The sequence below is a fragment of the Melitaea cinxia genome, chromosome 3, assembly GCF_905220565.1.
Source record: "Melitaea cinxia chromosome 3, ilMelCinx1.1, whole genome shotgun sequence".
NCBI classification, from domain to species: Eukaryota; Metazoa; Arthropoda; class Insecta; order Lepidoptera; family Nymphalidae; genus Melitaea; species Melitaea cinxia.
In genome coordinates, this window is record NC_059396.1 from 19,934,306 (window position 1) to 19,960,338 (window position 26,033).

The 26,033-nt window shown below is 34.5% G+C and overlaps 1 protein-coding gene across 1 annotated transcript in view; it reads left to right on the plus strand.

Annotated features, from left to right (window-relative positions):
- LOC123668473 overlaps window positions 1-26,033 on the plus strand; it is a 268,966-nt gene that overhangs the window by 66,860 nt on the left and 176,073 nt on the right. The window contains exons 6-7 of the mRNA XM_045602205.1: window positions 6,034-6,237; window positions 7,289-7,449. Of these exons, the coding sequence (XP_045458161.1) occupies window positions 6,034-6,237; window positions 7,289-7,449 (365 nt within the window). The remainder of the gene's footprint in view (window positions 1-6,033; window positions 6,238-7,288; window positions 7,450-26,033) is intronic.

Below are 26,033 nucleotides of genomic sequence, written 5' to 3' on the forward strand. Positions count from 1 at the left end.
CATAGAAATTGTCCAGTAGTTTATTTTTGATTGTTAAAAGTTCGTGATTCATTTTACAATTTTATTCATATTTAATTGATTTCCATTTTTATGCATCCATCGTTGAAATGACTTTTTAAATTGTATTTCGAGTACATCACAATTTATCTGATGTTTTTAGGTTCGACAAATTCTGCTATTTCTATTTCGATATCACTACCGCCAATAAAACACGAAATCCTTCATATATAAAACTATTAAAACGACGGAATTTTATTCTCTAAAATCCTTTAAAATTATAGTTCTTGTAAAAATTATAGCATTCAAATATAAAATAATTGTTGTATCGGTTTTTCAAGCGTTGATTCGATGAAAATATAGTCCATAGTCTTCCTCGGTAAATGGCCTATCAAACACAGAAAGATTTTTTCAATTCGAAGCAGTAGTATCAAAAGGAAAAAAGAACCCCCGATTTTGAAACATTCTTCATTGGTGCTCCGCTCCTTTTGGTCTTAGCGTAATGATATATAGCCTATAACCTTCCTCGATAAATGGGCTATCTAACACTAAAATAATTATTCAAATAGGACCAGTAGTTTCTGAGATTAGCGCGTTCAAAAAAACAAACAAACAAACTTTTCCGCTTTCTAATATTACTATAGATTAAGCTGTACTGTGCGGTTTTACCCCCTTAACTTCCAATCTCAAAGAAAAAATTGAGATAAAAAAAAAACTTAGCGTTAATCTAAGTCTACGTTAAAATACTTCATAGAAATAGTTTTAGCATAAAAGAATAACAATCTCATCCCGACTTATAAAATTATAATATCATTAATTATATTATTAGTATTTATAATACTAGAATACATATTGTAACACGAGAATAATTTAATAACAAAAACAAAATATATTATAACTTTTTCCATCTAATCATTGAATTACTCGAAACTTTAATTAAGGTTAAAATTAAACGAAATAATTTCGCTCTAAACAAATTTCTACAACAGAAATAGTTGTTACAATATGAAAATCATCTAATTGTTCCGGCAAGAATGTTCTCGAGCTCCGATACAATCGCCGTTCGTACATAATTAGAATAGATTGGAGACGCCCTACAAACTCATTAAAATTGTTAACCCTCAGTCGGATTTAAAGCGAAGCTCTACAAATAACATATTTTGTTTATTTTGATTATTCGATATCAGTAAGTGTTAGGTTGGAGGCTCGAAACGGCTTTGTAATATTGTAATCTTGTTGAATAAAGCGTCGCTTGCTAGCTAAACAAAGTTTTTTTGTTCGTATTATGAGTTTATTTTTGGTTTTTATGTAAAGGAATATTTTATTTATTATTGACTAGCCCGTTGGCGCAGTTTGTAGTGACCCTGCTTTCTGCTCCGCGGCTTGTGGGTTCGATTCCCACCCCGATGATATCGATTTATATATGTATTATTTATAAGTATGTTTATCGAAAAAAAAATGTAGCTATACCAGTCGGCTGTTACCTATAACACAAGCATTAAGTTGGGACAGACGACCGCGTGTGTATTGTGTAGATATTTATTATTATTTATTTGGTCATATTTGAGATATTATTGTATGTATTTGTACGAATGCTAACTTTTCTTGTAAGACTTATTTTTTCTTGAGTCTTATTTTTATTATAAAGTGCTAAAAACAATCGTTAATCTTATTAAGAAAACTAGCCGTGCCCGCGACTTTGTCCGCGTGGAATTTATCAAAATAATTGTTGTTCACTTCGCATAGTTATTAAAAAAAAATCTAAAACAAAAGTAGCCTAAGTTACTCTTTACTACATCAGCTATCTGCCAGTGAAAGTCCCGTCAAAATAGGTCCAGCCGTTTCTGAGGTTAGCCGGAACAAATAGACAGACAGACAGACAGGCAAAAATTATAAAAAAATGTTGTTTTGGTAATTTACCGTGTATACATCCATATGGATTTAGTAAAAAGCGGTTATTTTAATGTTACTCTTCTTCGCATTATTTTAATAATGGCAACATTGTCATCTGTTTGTCTACTTATACTTTTTTTCCCTACCTACAATAATAATTCTTATTACTATATTTTTCTTTTCTACCTACCTACAAGTTATTCTTATTACTATCTCTTTTGTAACATCAGCGAACAATAAATCTATGTTCGAAATTCAATATTTGATTTCCACAACTTCACTATCAAACATTCCGGCGACCGTGTGACAAAACGAATACATTAATTGCAATCTACGGAAAAGACAAACGAGAAATGGCCAGAGTAACCCAGCTGGTAATAAACTAGATAAATTAAAGACATCAGGTAGCTCTTTGCGGCCTACAGGCCTTAATATTAATAGTGAACGAGCTCACTTCATATGACTATCTCTTTTGTAACGCCAACGAACAATAAATCTATGTTCAAAATTCAAATCTTTGATTTCCTCAACTTCAATATCAAACAGTTACAAACAGACACTCCAATTTTATTTATTTGTATGGATTACCAGAAGATTTACTCTTTTGAAATATAAAACCATACACTTTTTTTTTTAATTAATTTAAATTTTTACCGAAAATGTTTTACTTATAAAAGTATTTTTAATAAAGATTTTAAATTTATTTACTGGAAATGGATTAATTTACGTAGATGATAGAGTACGATTTTATTACGTAGACAAATACCATAGATAGAATAATATTGGAAATACTTACTTTGTACACTCTTAAATTGAGAGTTTCGATCCTGATATAATTTTCGTTTGCGAGCAAACAAAAAAAAACCGACTTCAATTACATCGACAAGTAATACAACGTAGGTAAACGAAAGAAATTAACAAACGCACTATTCGTCACTACGATTATCGAGGGTTTCCCTCTATTTCTCTGGGATTCTATCAGATCCTGCTTTCCTTATCATGTTACTACACTTGGGATATCTCCTCCAAAAAAAAGGAATTATCAAAATCGGTTCAAAAACGACGAAGTTATCCCCGAACATACATTATAGTAATATAATAATAATGCATTATATGATAGTAATGCGTATTTACTTGACTATTTTTTTTGTCAATCTACGTCTGTATTGTACCGCATAACTTTTCACTGGGTGTATAGATTTTGATGATTCTTATTTAATCGAAAGCCGGTGCTTGTTTTGTCATTTGTTTTAATGTTAAAATGTTAATGTTAAAATCTGTTGGTATGTGTGTATATTAGCCACTTCTAACGTCCAAACGAATACTAAAATGATTTCTAAGCAACTTATCATATGTTTATGCCAAACTAGGACGCTCTTTACTTGTTATCAAAATTCAGTATTAATCAACTATGTACGTATCCCAATGATAGGAAAAAATAAAATGTTTCTGAAATCAAAGTAAATAATTAATTCATTTACTAAATGTATCGGTCTAGCCGCTCATTTTTCGACGCTCAAGTGTAAAAACTCTACCAAAAAAACGAGTAATAATAATTCCACTAACACAATTGACGGCAAAGATTGTTTTACCGTTCCTGTTCGTTGAGAGGATTTTAATCTGTAAAATTTTTACCATCTTCGTATTTTGAAGATTTAATCTTTTCCTTCATATTTTAGCTTGTGTATTACATGTGTTTTTACTTCATCACTGATACACACAATAAAGTTCTATAAGTGGATTAGCTCAACCAATTTACATCACTGAAATTTTAGCGTTATGCGTAATTATATGCACGTAAACAAAACCACTTACAAGAGTGAGTTTGGAGACGAGCATAAGCCGTCGGTTCGAGCTGCGTGCCTCATGAATAGATGCATGCAGCCAGCGAGGACGTTCAACACAAATCCAAATTGAATCCATTGACACTCGGAATTAGATTGAACGCACTTAGTACACAACTGGTAATTTAATTTGAACGAAGTGCTCCGTTGGATGGTCGTGTAGCTTAGATTTGAGAACGGAAAGTTTCACGACTGTTTCAGAAGATTTTCTCAGAGAGATTCTCGAGACAGATAGTCAGCTCAAGTGGCTCTGGGAGATTGGGATAAATTGTACAGTAAACCCGCTTCATTATTTTGATGCTTGACCAAACATTCAGGAATATATAATTTATAGAGCTGCCGTCCCCAAGTTATTGTCAAGTTTCCGTAGAATCCATTTAAGATTAAATAAACAGTTTCTGTATTTTTGGCAAATAAACCGAGCGTAAAATGAGCGAATAATAAACAGTCATAGTTCATTACGAATTAAATTAATTAGAACCATATACTCGACCTTATTCTGAATTTTTAAAGCGACGCTTAGTGCTACAGCAGTTGATTCGTAATGAATCCACGCGGAACGAAACAGTTTTAATAAGCGTTAATATAACTTTATTTTCACGTTTAAAAACGAATCACAAATTTTAAATATCGAAATTGTTTAAGATGTTTAATTGTTTGGTGCTGTTTCCAAAACGACAACAATTGACTGATAATATTTTGTTGATTATTCAAAGTTGCAAAAATACACAAAAAAAAATAAGTTAATATACATGCATATAAATGCATATATTTTACATATATATGTCAAAATCAAAATCAAAAACAGCTTTATTCGAATAGGCTCCAAGAGCACTTTCGAATCGTCATTTTACAAATTAAAACTTTAAAAATAAATTATTATATTTGTAAAAGTAAAGCTACCACCGATTTAGTACAAAATTAGTAACATGTTGCATAAAATGTACGGTAAAGCTTTAGATTAGGTAAAACCGAATTTCGGGACCGTGGGGGGAAGGAGGGGGGGAGGGGGGGGAACACTACCCCTGGTACCACTATCACACCTCGGAACCCCATAGTTATGGAGATATCGATGGTTAAAGTTTTGAGGTTAGAAGAAGAATTTCGTACCTTTCACACGTTATTTTCACATTTCACACGCGTTTTTTCACATTTCACACATTATTTTCACATTTCACACGTTATTTTCACATTTTATAAGCTATTTTAAAAATAAAAACGATTTCGACTCCAAAATCAACAAACAATACAACTTCGATACTCATGCTCCATTCTATAGTTTTCACATCTTATTTTCACATTTCGCACTTAATTTTAACATTCCACACGTTAATTTAACGTTTTCACACGGTTTCACACGGTTTTCACACTTCAAAACCCCATAGTTATAGAGATATCCATGGTTAAAGTTTTGAGGTTGATTGATCAACAAACGATACAACTTGCGGTAACTATGCTTCGATCCGTAGCTTTAAGATGTTATATTCACATTTCGCACTTGATATTAGCATTTTAAACGTTAAGTTATTGTTTTTACACGATTTTTGATTACACGATATTTGTTTGATTTAGGCTGTATGGTGTAAGACTTTTGCCTTTATAGTTATTTAAACAAAAACAATGTATATTGTTTTAGAACGAAACGATAAGTGGCCTGTCATTTTTTATTAAAACATCTATTTCTCAGTTGTTAAAAAAAATCGTGTAAAAACAATAACTTAACGTTTAAAATGCTAATATCAAGTGCGAAATGTGAATATAACATCTTAAAGCTACGGATCGAAGCATAGTTACCGCAAGTTGTATCGTTTGTTGATCTTGAAATCGAGATTATTTTTACGTACTTCTGTTCGAAAATAACTTATAAAGTTGCAAAACGGCGCATGAATTGCACTGCCTGCAGCGTTGGAGCTAAGGTGAAGTCAGACGCGGAGCTCAAAGGTATAATAATAGCTTTAAATTCTTCTTCTAACCTCAAAACTTTAACCATCGATATCTCCATAACCATGGGGTTCCGAGGTGTGATAGTGGTACCAGGGGTAGTGTTCCCCACCCACCCACCCCCCATCCCCCCACGGTCCCGAAATTCTTTATCAACTAAGTAGTATATATATATTGAATTATCTTATGATACATCATTTGATAATATTAAGAAAGCTAGATCAAACTATGAGAATTCGAGTAGAACAAAAAACCCGTAGAAAATAAGACCCAATATGGAACTCATTACCTGCTGGTTGATAAATCAAGAATAAACATAGCAACAAATGTCAATATTTCTTTTGCTTTTTGTCTCCAGGTCGTCCAGAACCATCCGTGCGGTGGCTCGTGAACGGCGTCTTAGTGGACGAAGAGTACGAACATAACACGGGAGATGTGATCGAGAACAGGCTGCTGTGGCCGGCGATACGGAGAACGGACTACGCTGCCGTGTTCACGTGTCAGGCTGCAAACTCGCATCTAGTACCGCCGAAGGAGGTGTCGCTAGTTCTGGACATGTTCTGTAAGTTAAGATATAATCTAAATTTTATACTTAGATTAAATAGATTTGTTTTTACATCATTACAGCCTATACAGTCCACTGCTGGACATAGGCCTCCACAAGTTTACGCCAAAAATAACGTGAACTCGTGTGTTTTGCCCATATTCACCACGCTGGGCAGGCGGATTGGTGACCGCAGGGCTGGCTTTGTCGCACCGAAGACGCTGCTGCCCGCCTTCGGCCTGTGTATTTCAAAGCCAGCAGTTAGATGGTTATCCCGCCACCGGTCGGCTTTTTCAGTTCCAAGGTGGTAGCGGAACTGTGTCATCCCTCAGTCGCCTCTTACGACACCCACAGGAAAAGAGGGGGCGGCTATATTCTTTAGTACCGTAGCCACACAGTACAGATTTGTTTTTACGGACATTAAAAATCAAGAAGTGAATAATATTCTTGTAACGTTTACAAAGTTACAACGCATCTCATATATTAATTTCATGAAATATTAACTTTCCATCCTGTCAATTGGACTCGTATCAATAATAATGTTTCCTCAAAAATATTTCCAGTTTAATAAATAATTGACATTTTTTTTAATGTAATTTTTAAACGACTTCAAAAAAGGAGGAGGTTACTTAATTCGACCGTATATATATGTATATATATATATATATATATATAATTCTCGTGTCACAGTGTTAGTTAAAATACTCCTCCGAAACGGCTGGACCGATTTTTATGAAATTTTGTGTGCATATCAGGTAGGTCTGAGAATCGGCCAATATCTATTTTTCATTCCTCTAAGTTATAAGGGAAAAAGGTTAAGGGGTTTAATAACACATCTTGTTAATTTTTACCGTTAACTTACGTTGTATTACTTGTCTATGTAATTGAAGTAGGTTTTTTTTTCGTTTGCGAACAAACACAATTATAATTTAGATAAATAAATTTTCTCGTCGTTCTCTAAATATTACTTATTTTTTCCTTGCATTTTGGCTTTATACTCACCAACTACCCCTTATTTAATTGGCATTTAAGTTATAAATTAGTAATTCATTAAAGTCAATATTTTCAGTGCGTCCACTGACCGTGGAAATAAAAAAGCCTTCTGAGATGGGCGAAGGAGGCGTCCTAACAGCGGAGCGCCGGTACGAGGTGGCGTGCGAGTCCGCCGGCAGCCGCCCGCCCGCCGCCATCTCGTGGTACAAAGGAAAACGACAGCTGAAGAGGATAACGGTGAGTGATAGTCTATAAGACGATATTGTACGAAGAATGTGTTATAAGAATAGAGAGACGCCTCAAAGACGATAGGATCTGACACGATTGATAACATTAAATTAATATTAGATAACGTATTCATTGAAGCGGACTTCTTCTCACAATGTAATTAGTAAACTAAAATATACGCGCTGTATTATGATAGAATTTGAATTTCCATAAGATAATAGCTTTGTAAGCTTAAACCAATATTCCCATTCATTTATAAATTGGCGATATAAGACTACTAAGCAAAACTCATTAGATTTAAGCATGTGAATTTGAATATAAATTCAACCTCAAATAAACTACATCACATAAAACGACTACGAAATAAGTAGTTCAATTATATTTAGAGGATAATAATCATGAATATCAGAGGCACGATTATAGCAATGGTAAAAAGACTGGCGTATAGCCAGCGAGCCTGTACGTAAGCACTATAGAACGATAGCAGGATGTAGAGAAATCGAAAATCGATGTGATAACACTTTTATTTGAGTCAATTTGAATAGACTCTGCACGGGAGCTTTGAATGCCACCTGCGCGATATTATCCTATAATGTGCACGCAGACACTTTCAGTGTGTTACGTTTGATTTTCATCTCCTTGATACTTCAATTTAAAAAATAATGTGATATTGAATGTCCTATTAGGTACATAGCCTTTTCCAACCATTTCGACTGGCGAGTATCCGCTTTAACATCTGTCAAGCTTCATCTAGGCGCGGGTCTGATTACCACTCGAGACATATATTGTGCAAATATTCTTCATACATATTGTATCTAAACACAGAGTAGGTCCTCGTAAGGTTACCCTCAGCCTCGGAGAGCTCATTATGTTATGAAACGAACAATCGACCCTTGAGCGGGAAACCGCGGCACTGCTAACTGCGCCAACGAGCCAGTCATTTCAAATATATCTTACAGATATACGCATATTGGTATATTCTATCAATAATAACAAACATAATCTAATATATAAAATTCTCGTGTCGCGGTGTTTGTAGTTAAACTCCTCTGAAACGACTTGACTGATTCTCATGAAATTCTGTATGCATATTGGGTAGGTCTGAGAATCAAACAACATCTATTTTTCATCCCCCTAAATGTTAAGGGTATATAAATTGTTTATTTTTTATTTTAAAAATACATACAACCCTAAATTTTAACCCTTCTACCACCAACCCCCATTTCTTAATAGCGTTCAGCAACAAGACAACGTTTGCCTGGTCAGCTAGTTTTCTATAAAAAAATTAATTAATTAAACGTCAAATAATGTCTGTTAAAAAGGACTTCTATACATATTCTCTTGTTTATAGTATAGAATTGATGTAATTATGACATACATACATATATATTCTTCTTTGGGGCAACTACGTTCCCTGAAAGTGGTCTGATTTGGAATGAAAGTCAAGCATTTCAAAGTTCCAAGATTAAAGGCAAAGCTAAGTCTATATAGGGCAAGACGTTGATTCTATGTTAAGTAGTTCCCCGATACGAGTTTAGTAGCTACTTAAATTTAAACGATCAAATCGCCACCAAATAATACATCGCTTGACGCGAACCGGAGCTGCGCAGACACGCAGCTGTCGACGGCGCAATATATAGCGCGTTACGTAATGAATCCGGCGCAGTGAACCCACACTTAGGCGGTAATTACAGGCGATGATAGACGCCGGTTGGCAGCAGGCCAGCTCCAGCTACCCACACGCCGGGATGCCCCGGCACATATATCATATCAATGTAATCTATCTTTTCGGTGGACCATTAAATTCATTGCAATATCGAAAGTCAATTTCCAATCGGATACAATTGAGACAGTCGATACCTGAATAAACCTTTACATTTTCGGCTTTATGAGCTCCGAATCGAAAGTAAATATTCCCTTTCATTAAAGAACGAAAATTATTGAACAATTTCAGTCAAATCGTAAATCGAAAATGCAACTCCCCGAAGTTGAATGAAGACTTTATCTAAGTCCTCAAAAGTCCCAACTAAGCCGCACAGAGGCTTTAAAACTAGTTTTTACCGTAATACTATTTTACAAAAGACGGTCATAAAATGTATCGATAATGTAAAGCGTCTGCAACTTCTCTCAAATTCGACTTCGAAACTTTGTCATATAAGTTGTTTTAAACTAAGCGAACTCATCTGTGCGCTGACAGCAACGAAAATCGCCCGAGTTTCCGCAAAACGCCGTGCGGAATTAATTACCGACATAGCGTATGTTTAAGTGGATACTAAAACTCTATTGTTGATATTTGTCTTCTTCGGACTGAACGGTTTTTAGAAGGATAAAATATTGTATCAGGGGTCTAAAACACACATTACCAAGGCCCGATCCATGACAGACACCTGTATGACCTATGAAAACGGATGGTCGATCCGATCTCTTAATCACTAGCATGTCTAAATTTTGTAACCATAAAGCCAAGCCATCGCAATGAAATTAGTTAGCACATCCTTACATAAAAAATAGACAATATTTTTTATTCAAAACGTATTCGTTTTAAAAACAATAACAACGTCAAAAACAATAAACAAGACTCACAAACCCCACTTTGCTAATCAAAAAATGATCAACGGAACGTTAACGCTCGCCTCGCCAACACTCGTGCAGTTAGCGCGCGTCAGCGTCGCACGGCTGAATCCAATTATCACAGCCCTCATTGAAAACTTGCCGCAGACCGCACCAACTTTACCCATAATAAGCGAAACTGCAAGAAACATTCTTTGCTGTTAACAAACGCGAACAAAATATTTTTTCGTAAATAATTTTCGGTTTTCGAATTTAGATTATACTTTTTACTCTTTGGCGCAGCGGCTGTTGCGGTGACATTTGTATTGGCCATATAGATATTTGTCGTGGTCTGGGCGTTTGTGCTTGTGTATTGTGTGTCCTTTCGATCCCTGACAGAGGAGGAAATCCTACTGGGCGTTGAGTGTGAAGCGTTTTATTTATTTAGTAGTAATATTATCGATAGCACTAATTAGCCCTTAGTGTTTTACAATTATTTTCTTTCACCCTTGAATTCAGTTTTGAAATATATACCTACGCGTTCAGCTTTAATATATAATATATACCTTTATATATTAATATTATAAACTTGAAAGAAAAACACATATTTTTAGTAAGTAAAGAGGTTTATACCTAAGACGACTAGTAGGTTATTTCCAACCTGTTCCTTAATCCCCAGTTATTTTTGTATCTTCAAAAATCTTATTACAATAATTACATCTTCACTTATCACTCAGCATAAAATTACGCAAACACGTGTGTCTTTGTTTTAAAATTAAATATTAAAAAGGAGACATTACCCTTCCCGATTCCCCCAACTTATTTACTCGCTCCTCGCACGCGTCTGCCTCAAACACGCCCCTGGCTGGTTACATTTTGTGCGTGATTGATTCTGAAAAGGTCCTCTCTTCATGATTGATGCGTTGCGGCGTTTGCGTCGACGCGCTTGCTTTTTAGATATAATATTAATCTTCTTTATATTTTAGTCTAGTTTGTGAAATGCTAAGGATAGGTCTTACTACTCAATACTTACTCATTTCAAAGAAAAATCATTCTTATTTCTGTCAATAAATTGAATGAAATTGCTATGAAACATTGATTAGTAAATCTTAATATATTTTTCTTGGTTTCTTAAAAGTTCAATTGCCACCTTGGAACTTATAATGCCGACCGATGGCGGGATAACCGTCCAACTGCTGACTTTGAAATACACAGGCCGAAGACGGGCAGCAGCGACTTCGGTGCGACAAAGCCAGCCCTGCGGTCACCACTCCGCCTGCCCAGCGTGGTGACGATGGGTAAAACACATGAGTTCGCGCCATATTGTCGGGCTCGAACTTGTGAAGTCCAATATCCAGCAGTGGAATGCGATAGATTGAAGTGATGGTGTGATGATGATAATGATGAATGATAGTTTCTTAAAAATAATAATACTGTTGTCGTGATACTTAAAGCAATTCGATATAATTGAATGTTATAGGTATAACATTCAAAACTCGAAATTTCACAAAAAATCAAAAAGGAAATTCACTTTGCAAAATAATAGTGCAAAAATAAACGGACATAGAACAAGAAGCACGAAAAATAATAACAGCAATCTATCCATTAGCTACAAACTTACCGTGAATTGTGCATTTTTAACCGGTTGAAAACTAATCAAAGTGCGGTTACCGCGCAAAAGTGATCGCGGCGAGCGCGGTGGGCGCGTGACACATTTCATATCAGACGCGCAGGCAGTTAGCGCGGGCAAATCCAATTACCCTCCTCATTGAAAACTTACCCGCGACCGCAATAACTTCGACTACGAAACAATAAGACTACCTGCCCGCCGCCCCGTTCCCTTTGTTTTAAAAAGATCTGGATATTTAATACTAAACAAGAGTTTTCAAAGGTCTTTGTTTTGTTTTATTACTTTGTTCCACTTTTAGCTCGCTGCATAGTTCAAGATATTAAACGTTCGCTACCTCGACTGTTTACTGAAACGGATATTGCTTATTAAAATTATATATTATGAATGTTTCGTTGTATTGCTTGTTGTTGTTTGTATTTATTGTTGTTTGAAGAGTTGGAGATAAATGAAAGATTGAAGAGAATAGATTGCTGTATTACAAATTACATTATTATGCAAACACTTCGTACGACGAGAAGAAATATGGGAAAGAGAGATTTAAATGTCAAATCACTGTCTTATATAGCTAACGTTCTGTCACACCACTGATTGTCTATTGCACTCACAGTTTATAAACACTTCACATCGATGACCGGTAAATTAAGTGCGGACCACACGATGTGAACCAAGAGTTGCAACGCAAGATGTGAGACGTTCCTTAACAATGAAATATATTAAAAAATACGATATATTGTTAGTTTACATGTCGTCAACTTGAACTAGATATGTCATTACACACATGATTATATAGATAATTAAATGATTAAAAAAACGCTTCACGCTCCAGGAGAATGTGAATCTTGTGTTGGGAAACCGGAAACACGGACGTTGTCAAAAACATTATTAAATAAAAAATTACAAATGTAACGATATTTTTGTTGTAAACATTTGCGCAAATCACAAGATAAACATTTCCAATTCAACACCCAACAACATGAGCAACCTTCACTTGTTAATTATAAGTGCTTTAACATTTATTACAAGCGATGCTAATTAATTACCCTTTTCCTAGAATGTTGCTAGATAAACTAATACTGCGAATGGAGCAATCTTGGCAGTAATTCGATAAGTATTCCCGAGACGCCTGCGTCTCGTTACCACTAAGCAATGACCCGTGACTGTGCTCATCGGTCTTGAACGAAGATGCACTATTCAGAGCTCACTAAGGGTTGCTTATTACTCCATATAACGCAAGACTGTCAGTAAACTAATCTGATCCAGTATCAAACTGACATAAATAGCTTAAAATCCTTCAATTTGTTTTGTCATACGATATCAATCATATCGTAGTGGCGACTAGTGCATTTGTAATTTTTGTCTACCTACGTTGTATTATTTGTCGATGTAATTGAAGTCGGTTTTTTTCGTTATCCAGCAAATACAATTATTATTTTATGTAAGTAAGAAATACCGAAATATATCAAAACCTACATCTATAAATTCTGTATTTCTGATGACATCCAACATTTGCCATAGTACGGAGTTTCGCATCCTGCGAGCAACTGAACGGAACACTAGAACTGGCGATCTGCCATCTTGATAATTATCTTCTATTAACTTTGAGACTAAACGCTGTCCATCGATTTAATGAAATTTCCCTCCTACGTTCATATAATTTAATAAAGGTTTTATAATTTCGCTACAATTTATTTGTGGAGACTTACCGACCGCTTTTATATTATGAAAATCTAATTTTTTCACATCACGTATGCTTTAATAATACTTATATTATACATATAAAAAAGTGTGTAGGTGCATAAGAAGTTATACTTCAATGGCTAGCTAACTTCAGGGTGTCGGATTTTTTCGTGACGGTGTAACTTCTAGAAGTATAACTTCAAAAAGAAAACAACAATAATAATTCATAATCTTTACGTGTTTAATATTATTACAATCGATTATTCATCAAATGTTAGCTCTCAATGTTTATTGAACATCAAAATGAGATTATGAAACAGAAGATAAATCTGTAATATAATCCAGCTTATTTTCGTATATAAACAATTAGTTATATAGAATCACGTTGAGCTCACAGGGGTGTACATAACACACGATCCAGAGGGAGTAAACATTCGACGTGTTTGCCCGTTGCTCGTCTAATACTGTACATTAGAGCAATTTAGATGATAATACCGGCAAATATTTATCGAAGCCGTTCCCTCCGATATTCAAAAATAATATATGTTCCAGAAAATGGATCTATCTGGTCGTCGGGTATTACAACATGTTATATGTGTATACTAGCTACTTATAACTTCGTTTAGGATTGATTATAATTGTGTTTGCAGGTAAACGAAGAAAAACTGACTTCAATTATATCGACAAGTAATACAACGTAGGTAGACGAAAAAATAGTCAAATAAATACGCATTATCAAAGATTACTCCAAAAGTTGTAATCAGATCACGATGAAATTCAAATGTGACCACATGATAAACATCGGCTTTCGATTAAATTAAAAATCATCAAAATCGGTACACCCAGTAAAAAGTTATGCGGATTGTCGAGAGATTCCCTCGATTCCTCTGGGATCCCATCATCAGATCCTGGTTTCCTTATCATGGCACCAAATGGGAATATCTCCTTTTCAACAAAAAAATAAAAATCGGTTCATAAACGACGGAGTTATCTCCGAACATACATAAAAAGGTATATATACAGTCGAATTGAGTAACCTCCTCCTTTTTTTGAAGTCGGTTAAAAATTACGAGTTCAGTTTTATAAACGTTCGATTATTGAATTGAAATTGAATGTCCAATAATGTCCGTATCGTTTGAAGTCGGTAAAATTTAAAATGTCCATGGCGCCGGATTCGCAAACGAAAATATTAAAACATATTAGGAATTATCCGGATGAATGGTTCCAGGCAACCAGTCGTGCATGCGATTAAACAGTCCACCGACTCCGGCGTGTAAGAGCGTACAGACTTTATCGCTGTACAAAGCGACGAAATCTTGAATTTGTCAGTCGATTAATATTTGCTAAGCGTGCCAATATATACTCAAATAATTTGGTACAGATATAAGAAAATAAATTGTTACTACTTCATTTTACTTTGGTTTTTAACCGACTTCCAAAAAAGGAGGAGGTTCTCAATTCGACTGTATTTTTTTTTTTTTTTTATGTATGTTACATCAGAACTTTTGACTGGGTGGACCGATTTCGACAAATTTTCTTTTAATCGAAAGGTGGTGTGTGCCAATTGGTCCCATTTAAATTTATTTGAGATCTAACAACTACTTTTCGAGCTATATCTAATAATGCGTTTTTACTTGACGCTTTTTTCGTCGACCTACGTTGTATTATACCGCATAGCTTTCTACTGGATGTACCGATTTTGATAATTATTTTTTTGTTGGAAAGGAGATATCCCAAGTTTAGTACCATGATAAGGAAACCAGGATCTGATGATGAGATCCTAGAGAAATCGAGGGAAACTCTTGAAAATCCGCAATAACTTTTTACTAGGTGTACCGATTTTGATAATTATTTTTTGTTGGAAAGAAGATATCCCTTGTTTAGTACCATGATAAGGAAACCAGGATCTGATGATGGGATCCCAGAGAAATCGAGGGAACTTCTTGAAAATCCGCAATAACTTTTTATTAGGTGTACCAATTTTAATGATTTTTAATTTAATCGAAAGCCGATGATTATCATGTAGTCACATTTAAATTTCATCGAGATCTGATAACTACTTTTTGAGTAATCTTTGATAATGCGTTATTACTTGACTATTTTTTCGTCGATCTGCGTTGTATTACTCGTCGATGTAATTGAAGTCGGTTTTTTTTTTCGTTTGCGAGCAAACACAATTATTTTATTTCATATGTCTAATTAATATTTATTTATATTTACTACTAGATGTGTCTGCGACTTTGTCCGCGTATTGGGTATTTACATGTTCAACGTGAAATCTTTAAATTGGCATAACTTTTTATTAATGAAACGATTGACATGAAACAAACATTAAATGTTAAGTGGAAGCTTACCACAATATATTAGTGGAAACTAGATCTAAATCAGATAAGCTGTTTTTGAGATCAGCGTGCACAAACGCACAGACAAACAGATAAAAATTCTAACAATCATTGTTTTGGGTGCTATTTGCGTTGGTAAAGGTCCCAATACATTTTTTTCCGTTACATTTTTGTTATATGTATTGATGATTGATGGTGATAAGTTTCGTTCACTTTTGGCTTTTATTAGTGTACGTTAAATGTCTTAATGTTAAGTCGTGTACTATATCAATCATTTTAATTCCAACAAAGACAACCAGAACACTGTAACCAGTGTATGGTCTATACAATGTCTTTACCGATCCTAATCTTAACTAGCAGTTCAAAATATTTGAAATTAACTTTTTATAAGGTGCTATACATTCACTCAAACGAGAACACATTTCATTAACTCGTTCATATCAAAGTATCCTAATATTAGATTCGTGAAGTGCGTCATTCAGCTACACTTGGGGAAAAGGAACAAGCATGACAATCCAAAATGTCTTTCATTCTACCATTTGTCCTGCTCCCGTGCGAGTTAAATTGTGAGTGAGAATTATGCAGGCTACGTGGAAATGTTTTATGGGAGCGCAAGAAAAAGTTGTAGGATGGGAGCGAGGGAAGCACAAGTTTAAGTTAAGCGCCCGATATTTAACATAATCATTATTGTAGGAACTTTTCTCGTTTATATGAAAACCCGGTAAAGTTAAGTGTAGGTGTTTTAGGAAATGTGCGTACTTAACGATTGCCTTAAGTTTTAAGCGTATTTATTATTAATAGTGCCCTACTTTTTAATTGGATCGTCTTTCACTTAAATGAAAGACAACTGATACACAATGAGATGAAAGAAATCATATTTCGAAACGTATTTTGTAACGTTATCACAAAAAAATTCTTTAAAGATTTTTCAAAACTATAACCTTTAGAGTCTACGTAAACAAGACCATAAGTTACTATCAAATATACAAGTATTAAATCAAAATACTAATATGTGAGTAAGTTAAAAATATTTTAGAATTACTTCTAATTATTTATTTATATAGGAAGCCAATAATATAAAGTGTATTTTTCTATCATTCGTATATAGTTAAGCCTAGAATATCTTACACTATACACGACACTTACAAGCTAACTCAGCATCCAATCACTCTGAACAGTCTCAATACACTTTGAACAGTTTTTTCGAAAGTTATACTAACAGTAAATATTTATCTTATGACGAATTAACTCATCAATAAAGTATAAAACAAACTATAAAAAACAGTACAACAATTAAAACCCGCGCTAAAACAGTAAAATACATTGAAAAGTCGCGAGTGAATAGGTTACTTCTAGGTAAGCGTGCTCCATCTTAGACCGCATTTTCACTTATCATCAGGTGAAATAGCGGTCAAACGCCAGCCTATCTATGTATAAAAAAAAAAAAAAAAAAAAAAAGAAAAGAAAAAAGTAAAAATATGTAGGTATATGAAAAAGAAACAATGAAAGACAGCAGCATCGCGATATTATTCGCGAAAGTACCATTATTATGTGATTATGTTATGTAAATTATCAGCGTTAAGTTTTAGAAATATAAGCGTTTTATCTCCAAGTCCTAAAAATATTGTCTAAATTTCGGAAGTGGAAAGAAAGCGAGTCGTATGCACAAAGTAAATTCGTTTGTTTTGGTAAAAACACCCAGTAACCCAGCGTGTACGGAGCTAAAACAGAACTCGTGTTCGCATTTTTCGGCTCTATTCCCGTGCGCGAAGAACTTCAAATAAAAACTTTGGACGACTAGGTTTTATAAAGTTGCCGTTTTGGAAAATGTATTTTTAGGAAGCGCTTTAAAGAAACTCGAAATAGACAAACGAATTGCTTTTTACACTTATTGATATCGTTTGAGTATGTCTGTTTGTACCCATAAATAAATAAAAATAATAATTAATAGACATAAATAAAGTTCGGTTTGAAATTTTAAACTCTTTTATCAATTTATTTTTATTTAACTAAAATAAATAAAATATTATCTTCATCAAAAATCTTCAAAAAGTTATTTTCCGAATATCTTAAATAGAACCAGTTTGTTTAAGACTATTAAAATATTTTCAATTTCTCGTTTTTCTGATCTACTGAATTAGTTGACGCTGATCTCATTTTCCACTCCAAGGCTGTGTATGAGTCTAGGTATAAAGTAAATGATTACATTTAGAAATAAAAAACGAATGTGTCCGATCACTTTTCGTAACTCTCTCGTCACGCAGTCACCAGCTTACGCTTTCGAAGTCTGTTAAAATGTACTATTTATTCAAACACCTTTAAAAACAATCGCGCTAAATGAAAATGTCACTCATACAAATCATCACACACAACAATACCTTAACACGATACGTAACAAACTTCAATAACAAAATAAACACTGCGAACATCGATGTTCAACATTTCACAGCGACATGTGAAGTGTTTGACTGTATCATATCACGAAAATGGACCGGCGGGGGCCGTAGTGCGCGGAACTTTCCACAGTCGCGTATGTGTTCTCGTTCTTTTTCGTTGTGACGTACACGGCGGCATGTCGTTTTTTTTGCCTTCTATTTAACCCTCTCTGTATCATTAGATATGGTTACGTTCAATATTTTATTCCATTTTTCCCTTATAAATAAATATAATAAATATCTACACAATACACACACGGTCGTCTGTTCCTAAAGTAAGCAACTTAATGCTTGTGTTATAGGTAACAGCCGACTGGTAGAGCTACATATTTTTTTTTATCGATAAACATACTTATAAATAATACATATATAAATGTATAAAAAAATATTTATATTACACCCAGACTCGGGGTTGAAATCGAACCCACGACCCCGGAGCAGAAAGCAAAGTCACTACAAACTGCGCCAACGGGCTAGTCAAGTGTAATGTTTGCTTTGATATTCTTCGACATAAAAGTTGAATTTTTATTATGTTATTATCTTATAATGAGTTGTATTTGACGTCGCATTGGCGCAACGGTTACAGTCATGGATTGTGTCTGTTGTGCGGGCGGTTGCGGGTTCGATCCCCGCACATGACAAACATTTGTATTGGCCATACAGGTGTTTGCCGTGGTCTGGGTGTTTGCACTCCTTGTGAGTCTCCCCACCGTGCCTCGGAGAGCACGTTAAGCCGTCGGTCCCGGTTGTTATCATGTACACCTGATAGCGATCGTTACTCATAGTAGGGAATATATCCGCCAACCCGCATTGGAGCAACGTGGTGGAATAAGCTCTGGTCCTTCTCCTACATGGGGAAAGAGGCCTATGCCCAGTAGTGGGATATACATGCTGAATCGCGAGTTGTATTTTAAAGAGGTTTAAATATATTGTATTATAGTCGCAATATCCAAAGTTATTTTCAACTTAACTAGCTTTTTAATCTGTAATAATATTTTAAAGCTGAAACTTTAGTATTAGAAACCAAATATAGATCTATACGAAACTATCTAAATAATGTAAATATGACCAAATTTTACTATAAATATCTCAAATTTGACATTCAGATCGCATCCCATCATAAAAGTCGATTCCGACAAATTCTTAAGTTAAATCTTCATCTCGATAACCGAATATCTTTCGCGCATCCCAACGGAGCTGTCACAAACAATTCCTAGCCAGTCGCCGGAGCGGGACGCCGTATATATCTAAAGATTGCGCGCTCCAGAACCTGTATGAGCGTAAGATGGTCTATTGAACTGACGTTTGATCCCCGATGTGACTGATATCCTTCAGAAGGGTCGAGGGCCTCTCGAGAAACTTATTGAATACTCGAATTTCACATGATTGGATATAATTTAATTTCTATATTATTGTTTAGTATGACGCTCGATGTAAGTGTTCGGAGGATATTGAATTTTTTGTAATTGCTAATATTTGGATCCTTTCGTGCGTGAAATAAGTTTCATTGATCGTTTTATTGCTAAAGCCAATTCTTATGATTCCTACTTTCCTAGTACAATAAAAATCAATTATTGTATTTAATTATGACTAAACTTTTTATAGAGATAACTTGATCGCAGTGTAGACATTTTTTTATATAGCTAGGTCGGTAAACAAGCCGGGTTCACCTAACGGCAAGCGATTACCGTAGCTTATAGACGCCTGCAACACCAGAAGCATCGCAAGCGCTTTGCCTACCTTATCCCCAATTTCCCCCAGGAGCTCTGGTCGCCTTACTCACCAACAGGAACACAACACTGTTTGAAAGCAGTATTATTTAGCTTTGGTCTTCTGTAAGGTTGAGGTACTACCCAAGTCGGGCTGCTCCATATTTTGAGCAGGAAATTTCCTGCTGTGCCCTACCTCAGTTAAAAAAAGTGTTAAATTCGTGTAAGTAATCTATCTAATTCTCGTGTCGCGGTGTTTGTAGTTAAACTCCTCCGAAACGGCTTGACCGATTCTCATGGAATTTTGTGTGCATATTGGGTAGGTCTGAGAATTGAACAACATCTATTTTACATACCCCTAAGTTATGGGGGGGGAATAAGGGGTTTAATAGAATATATGGCAAAACAACGTTTGCGGGGTCAGCTAGTATTGATATAATATTTATTACGCTTCAGCCTGTACTATCCCACTGCTGGGCATAGACCTCCTTCCCATGTAGAAGAACGATATATATACAGGGTGAAAGGTAATAGATGTAAAAGATCTGGAGGATGGGGTATTCCATACATAGATAGATAGGATATGAGCTATACTTTAGCCCCTCCAGATCTTTTACACCTGTTACCTTTCACCCTGTATATAATATTTACGTGTGACTTAACGTAAGTAACCTTCTATCAAAATATACTTTTTCTTAAGAAAAAATATTGGGCAATAATAACCAAAGATTGTGTTTTTGTTGTTCGTCACTTTCAGAATACCGCTAATAGCTACTGAATAATTCAACGCGGTCGCGACGAAATCACTTTTTTTTAATCCTAATACGTTTTTCTTGTTACATTTATTCTTCTAGTTTTCTATACTAATATTAAAATATTAAGTAAAGCGTAGTTGAGTACTTTATTTTGTACGTAATCATTACTTATATGTATGATATATCTGAGGGTAAAAATCAAAATTATTCAATTAGACACATGGGTACAATTCCGGAATTGTAAATTTTGAGTACCGAATATTTAGCATGGATTAAGAAATCAATTAAAGGGGAATGCCCATACGTGGTTTCCTCCTTCCACGTCGTTGTGCCTAAACCAAATTAATATTAAAAACTAAGTTTTTAATTTACACTAGCCTTTGTAAAATACTTAGCCATAACTTCGACGTATAAGAATCCACATATTAAGCAGTAATTTTTTCATTTCCGTTTTACTCGCAATTCCCAAGTATTTTTTGTTATGACATTTGAATCCTCAGTATTGCCATTTTCGTACGAGCGTATCGACTCACCAAAGTATAATCGATACACTTATATTTATTTTATTAAAATATCGAATTGACAGTTCATAATAACATGTTAAATAATAAAGAAAATCAATTTTTATTTGATAATAATATGAGTTTATTTGATTAATCTATCTGAAAGTATCCTGTTGTAGTGTTTTTCAATCATAATCGATTAATCGATCTACAACTGGCAACAATGCGACATTCACTTGAAAGATGTCAAATAAGTCAAATGTGAAACTGTTTCGTTTTACTGATTGAAACTCTTTTAGCCATTAATTCTAAATTCATTCATTTTACTGACGTACCTTGAGTTTAAGTAAACTGAAGCATTAACTTACTTGCATTCAGATCATATTCAAACATTTACAGATAGTTAAAACTTCAAATGTAAATAAAAATACAAAATGAATGAAGGATAAGAAAACCACTTTTGTTGTGACTTTTTCATTATACCCGTCGAGCTAGAGAAACAGCGTTTTTTTTAATTAAATGTACACTAAGGAACCTACAAAATGTGGTAAATATCATCATGGCACAAAATTTTTCAAAGCGAAACTAAAGTCCATACTGCGGTGGGCATTCTCCTTTGTCACAAAATACGCCTAAAAAGTAATCATAAGTTACAATATTTTTTTTTTTTTTTTTTTTTTTTTTTAATTCTTTATTATAGCCATACAGCCATAAAGGCTAAGTCGGCTCATAAGTCTTAAATACTAGATCTGTATACAATTATTTACATAGTCTGGTCGTCTGAGTCTGATTGTCTGAGGAACATAGAGTGAAATATGAAACTGAGGGTTCTATCGCTGAAGGTTGTTGTAAATTTAGAGCTAAAAACGTTATGGAAAAAGAAAAAGAGGTTTTCCCTGCCACAATCAATTTCTGTTAAGAGTTCCTGTCTCAAGAGTTCATTTCTGGTACATTCCATGAGTACATGGTAAAGATCCTCATGGGAGCCACAGACGGTACAGTTAGGACTATTAGTTTTTCGCATAAGATAAAGAAAACAATTAAGTGGAAGGTGATAGGATCGAACTCTGAAAGCAAGTGAAAGGTCTCGTTTGTTGAGTTTAACTTTACAGAACCACGGAACATTTGGCGGTTTGTCTGACAAAGTTCGGTACCACAAGCCTTTATCCCCAGATTTAACTTGAAAATATAAGTCCCATGCCGAGTAGGCTCTTTTCTTGATTAGACCCAGGAAATCAGTGTAGTGGGAAGTCACGTCGATTGGAATCCCATCATATGATGCTATTTTTGCCAAGACGTCGGCTATTTCATTGCCCCGAATACCGATGTGAGATGGCACCCACTGAAGTCGGACATTTACCCCATTACGTATTAATTTTAAAATACACTTAATAATGTGGAAAGCCTCATTTCTTCCTAATCCATCCTCGGCACAGGAAATCAAATGGTACAAACTACTTTGGGAATCTGAAACTATAAGTACATTCTTGTATTCTGAGCTTTCTATATATGACAGAGCCTCTCGAATTGCTATAAGTTCCAGACTAATTATTGGAATATATGAATTTGAAACAGTAAATTTGACTTGAAAATTGTTTTTTGAATCAAAAAAGGAACAACCTTTTGAGTCATTGATTATCGATCCGTCAGTGTATATATGAACATAGTCCGGATACGTTGTTTTGAGGTGAGTTTCAACAATTTTTCTCATTTTTTGTGAAGGAAAATTCTTTTTTGAATTAGTAAGAGAAGGAATAGTCGGTAGGCAAATCGTCCTAAGTGGAATTGTAAAATTTTGTGGAGGAATTTGAAAGGAGGGGCATATTTCAAATGAGTTTATTCGGCACTCTTTTAAATATATATGACTGTCAATTATATACGGCTTACCATGTTTATTCCAGTAAGGGCCACCCGATTGAGTCAAAATTTCTAAATCTAAAATGAGTTTGCGTAAATATTCATTTTTTGTAGAGGAAAGCTTCAGATAGTATTTGTCAGACAGATATTTTCGTCTGGAGAATAATGGCGGTATACAAAGTTCGTTTTCCATGACATGGACTGGAGTAGATTTTATGAATCCACCGCAAATACGCATACATTGATTTTGAATAACGTCTAGTTTTTTGAGTAAGTTTTTACTAGCATTTGCAAAGACACAACTTCCGTAGTCTATTCTACTCCGTACTATACTTAGATAAAGTCTCCTTAGGTGTATAGGATGTACTCCCCAGTTGTAACTACCGGTACAACTTAAAATATTAACATATTTAGAGCATTTAAGTTGAACTTCATTAATATGTTTACTAAAATTTAAACGATAATCAAACCATATACCTAGAAATTTTATGTATTTGACAGTTTCAATTATTACATTGTTTACTTTTATATAAATAGCTGGAATCTTGTACTTTCTAGTAAATATACATAATTTAGTTTTTGTTAAAGATAGTTGCAAACCGATTTCTCCTAATAGCTTTTCAAAATCATTTAAGGTTCTTTGCATTGGTATAACACAGTTGTTGATGTTTTTGTTGCTGCAATAGAATACGAAATCATCAGCATACTGAATTATTTTAACTTGGTTGTTTAATAGTTCATTAAAATGTATTGTAGCAATGTTAAATAAAGTAGGAGACATCGGGCACCCTTGGGCTAATCCAATTCGACACACTCTAGTTACCTCTTTGCCATTTGACAGTTCATAAATAATTATTCTATGTTTGAGAAAGTTATTGATATATCTACACAAATGGATATCAACACCAAATTCCAGTAACCTACTTATAAGAACTTCTATGGAAATTCCGTTATAAGCGTCCATTATATCAGCAAAGCCACACAACACATATTCTTGTTTCGAAAAAGAAGTTTCTATATCCATTGACAAACGTGACAAACCATCCTGACACGATAATCCTCGGCGAAACCCTATCATGTAGTCCGTAAAAAGTTTTTTGCTCTCAAAGAAATGCTGGAGTCGTTTTGAAATCATAGAGTTAAAGATTTTACAGATACAATTAAGTAGAGAAATAGGTCGATGTTTCACGTTTGTCCCGCTTCGTTTAGGGATAGCTATTACTTTTATTTTACTCCATTGATGGGGGATTTTACCAGTAGTGTATATTAAATTGTAGATTTTCAATAAGATGGATTTAGCATTATCTGGGAGATTGGAGATCATTGAATATACTATACTATCGGAACCGGCGCATGTGTCTTTTCTATTTAAAACGGAAGTAAATTCATGAGCTTGAAAAGGATATTGAGTGTAAGTTTGTTCATGGTAAAATTGAAAAGGAACTGAGTCGGCACAATCCGGAGTTAGACTAGAGACAAATTGAATAGCTTCGTTTTCTGATAATCTATCCAAATTATTTCTATGGCCTTTTATCCATTTCAAAGTGCGCCACATTTGACTACTAGTAGTTTGAGAGTTAACATTAGAACAGAAGGTTTGCCAAGACATTATTTTTGCTTGTTTAATTAGTTTACGGGCGATGATAATTTTATCTTTTAGAACTAAGTAATTGTCCTGGGTACGATTTTTGCGAAGATTTTTGAGAGCTAACCTCCTTTCTGCAATTGCCCTGGATAGTTCTTGGTTCCACCACGGTTTGGGTTTGAATTTGGAAGTCGTTGGATTATAGTTGGTGTGTACATATGGAATATGAATATCGGCCGAACTATTAATTATATCAAGGAGTTGATCGTAGCATTTTTGAACGTCTGGATCCCAAATAAAACTATTACAACTTGTCTGGATTGTTTCTTTGTATTTTTTCCAGTCAGCAATTTTGATATTACGTTTTTTAGAATGTATATTTTGGCAAAAGGTGCTATTAATTTTTATGGCTATGATTAGATGATCACTACCTAAAGTTTCATTCGTGACTGACCAGGTACAATCTAAAATCAAATCAGAACTCGCGAAAGTAATGTCAGGGGAAGTGCATATAATCCTGTTTTCAACGCTAGCGATTCGTGTAGGATTACCGTCATTAAGGAAGCTAAAGTTAGAGTTTGAACTGCTTTCAGCCAACAGTCGACCTCTACTGTCCGTGGTATATGACCAAGCAGTGTGGTGGGCATTAAAGTCACCACAGATTAAAGTTTTATGGTTAAAACACCCAAACAACTCATCATAATCGTGTCTACTAGTTTGTACGTTTCTTGGCGAGTAAATGTTTATGACGAATTTAAGTGAACTGTTATTAATTACCTCAATACCTAAAAAATCTAAATTGTTATGTGGCAGGGAAAAATCTAAAAGTTTAGCTCTAATGGAGTTATGAACAAAAATTATCAAACCTCCGAAACCATCACTTCTATCCTTTCGAAAACAATTAAATCCAGATATACTTACATTCTTGTCCTCAGACAACCAGGACTCCGAACATATACATATGTGAATATTTTCCTTATATAAATAACACTCCAAATCAGTAATTTTCGGAAGTAGACTACGACAGTTCCATTGTATCACATTAAGACTCATTATATTGATTAAATAAAAGAGATGTATTTCTAATAATATCACACTTGCGAAGAAAATTCGAGTTTTTTAATGATGCGGTTTATGCGATTCTTAACGTTTCTGGACGACAATTTTGATATTATTTCCTTCAGCATTTTTCTAAGACTATCAATATCTTCAGTATAGTTAAGAGTTATCTGTAGAATATTTTCTTTTCCGAAAGTTTCGTCAAGGTAATTTTTGAATTCGTCAATTGACAATGGGTAATCACTGGATTTTAGGATATTTTTTATCGCGTCCAATTCTGTAGGTTGTATATTAAGTATTGGTATTTTTTTTGGCTTTTTCGAAATATTTTTATCTACCATAATATCAGAACATTCTGTCGAAGTTTCACTTAACTCTGAGTCACTCAATAATGTATCCTTACTGTCTGGAATTTTCTTTAGTGTATTACTTTCATAAGATTCAGTTGAAGGTGGGTGTGGTCTTTTGAAAGAGCCAATGGGTTGGAATTC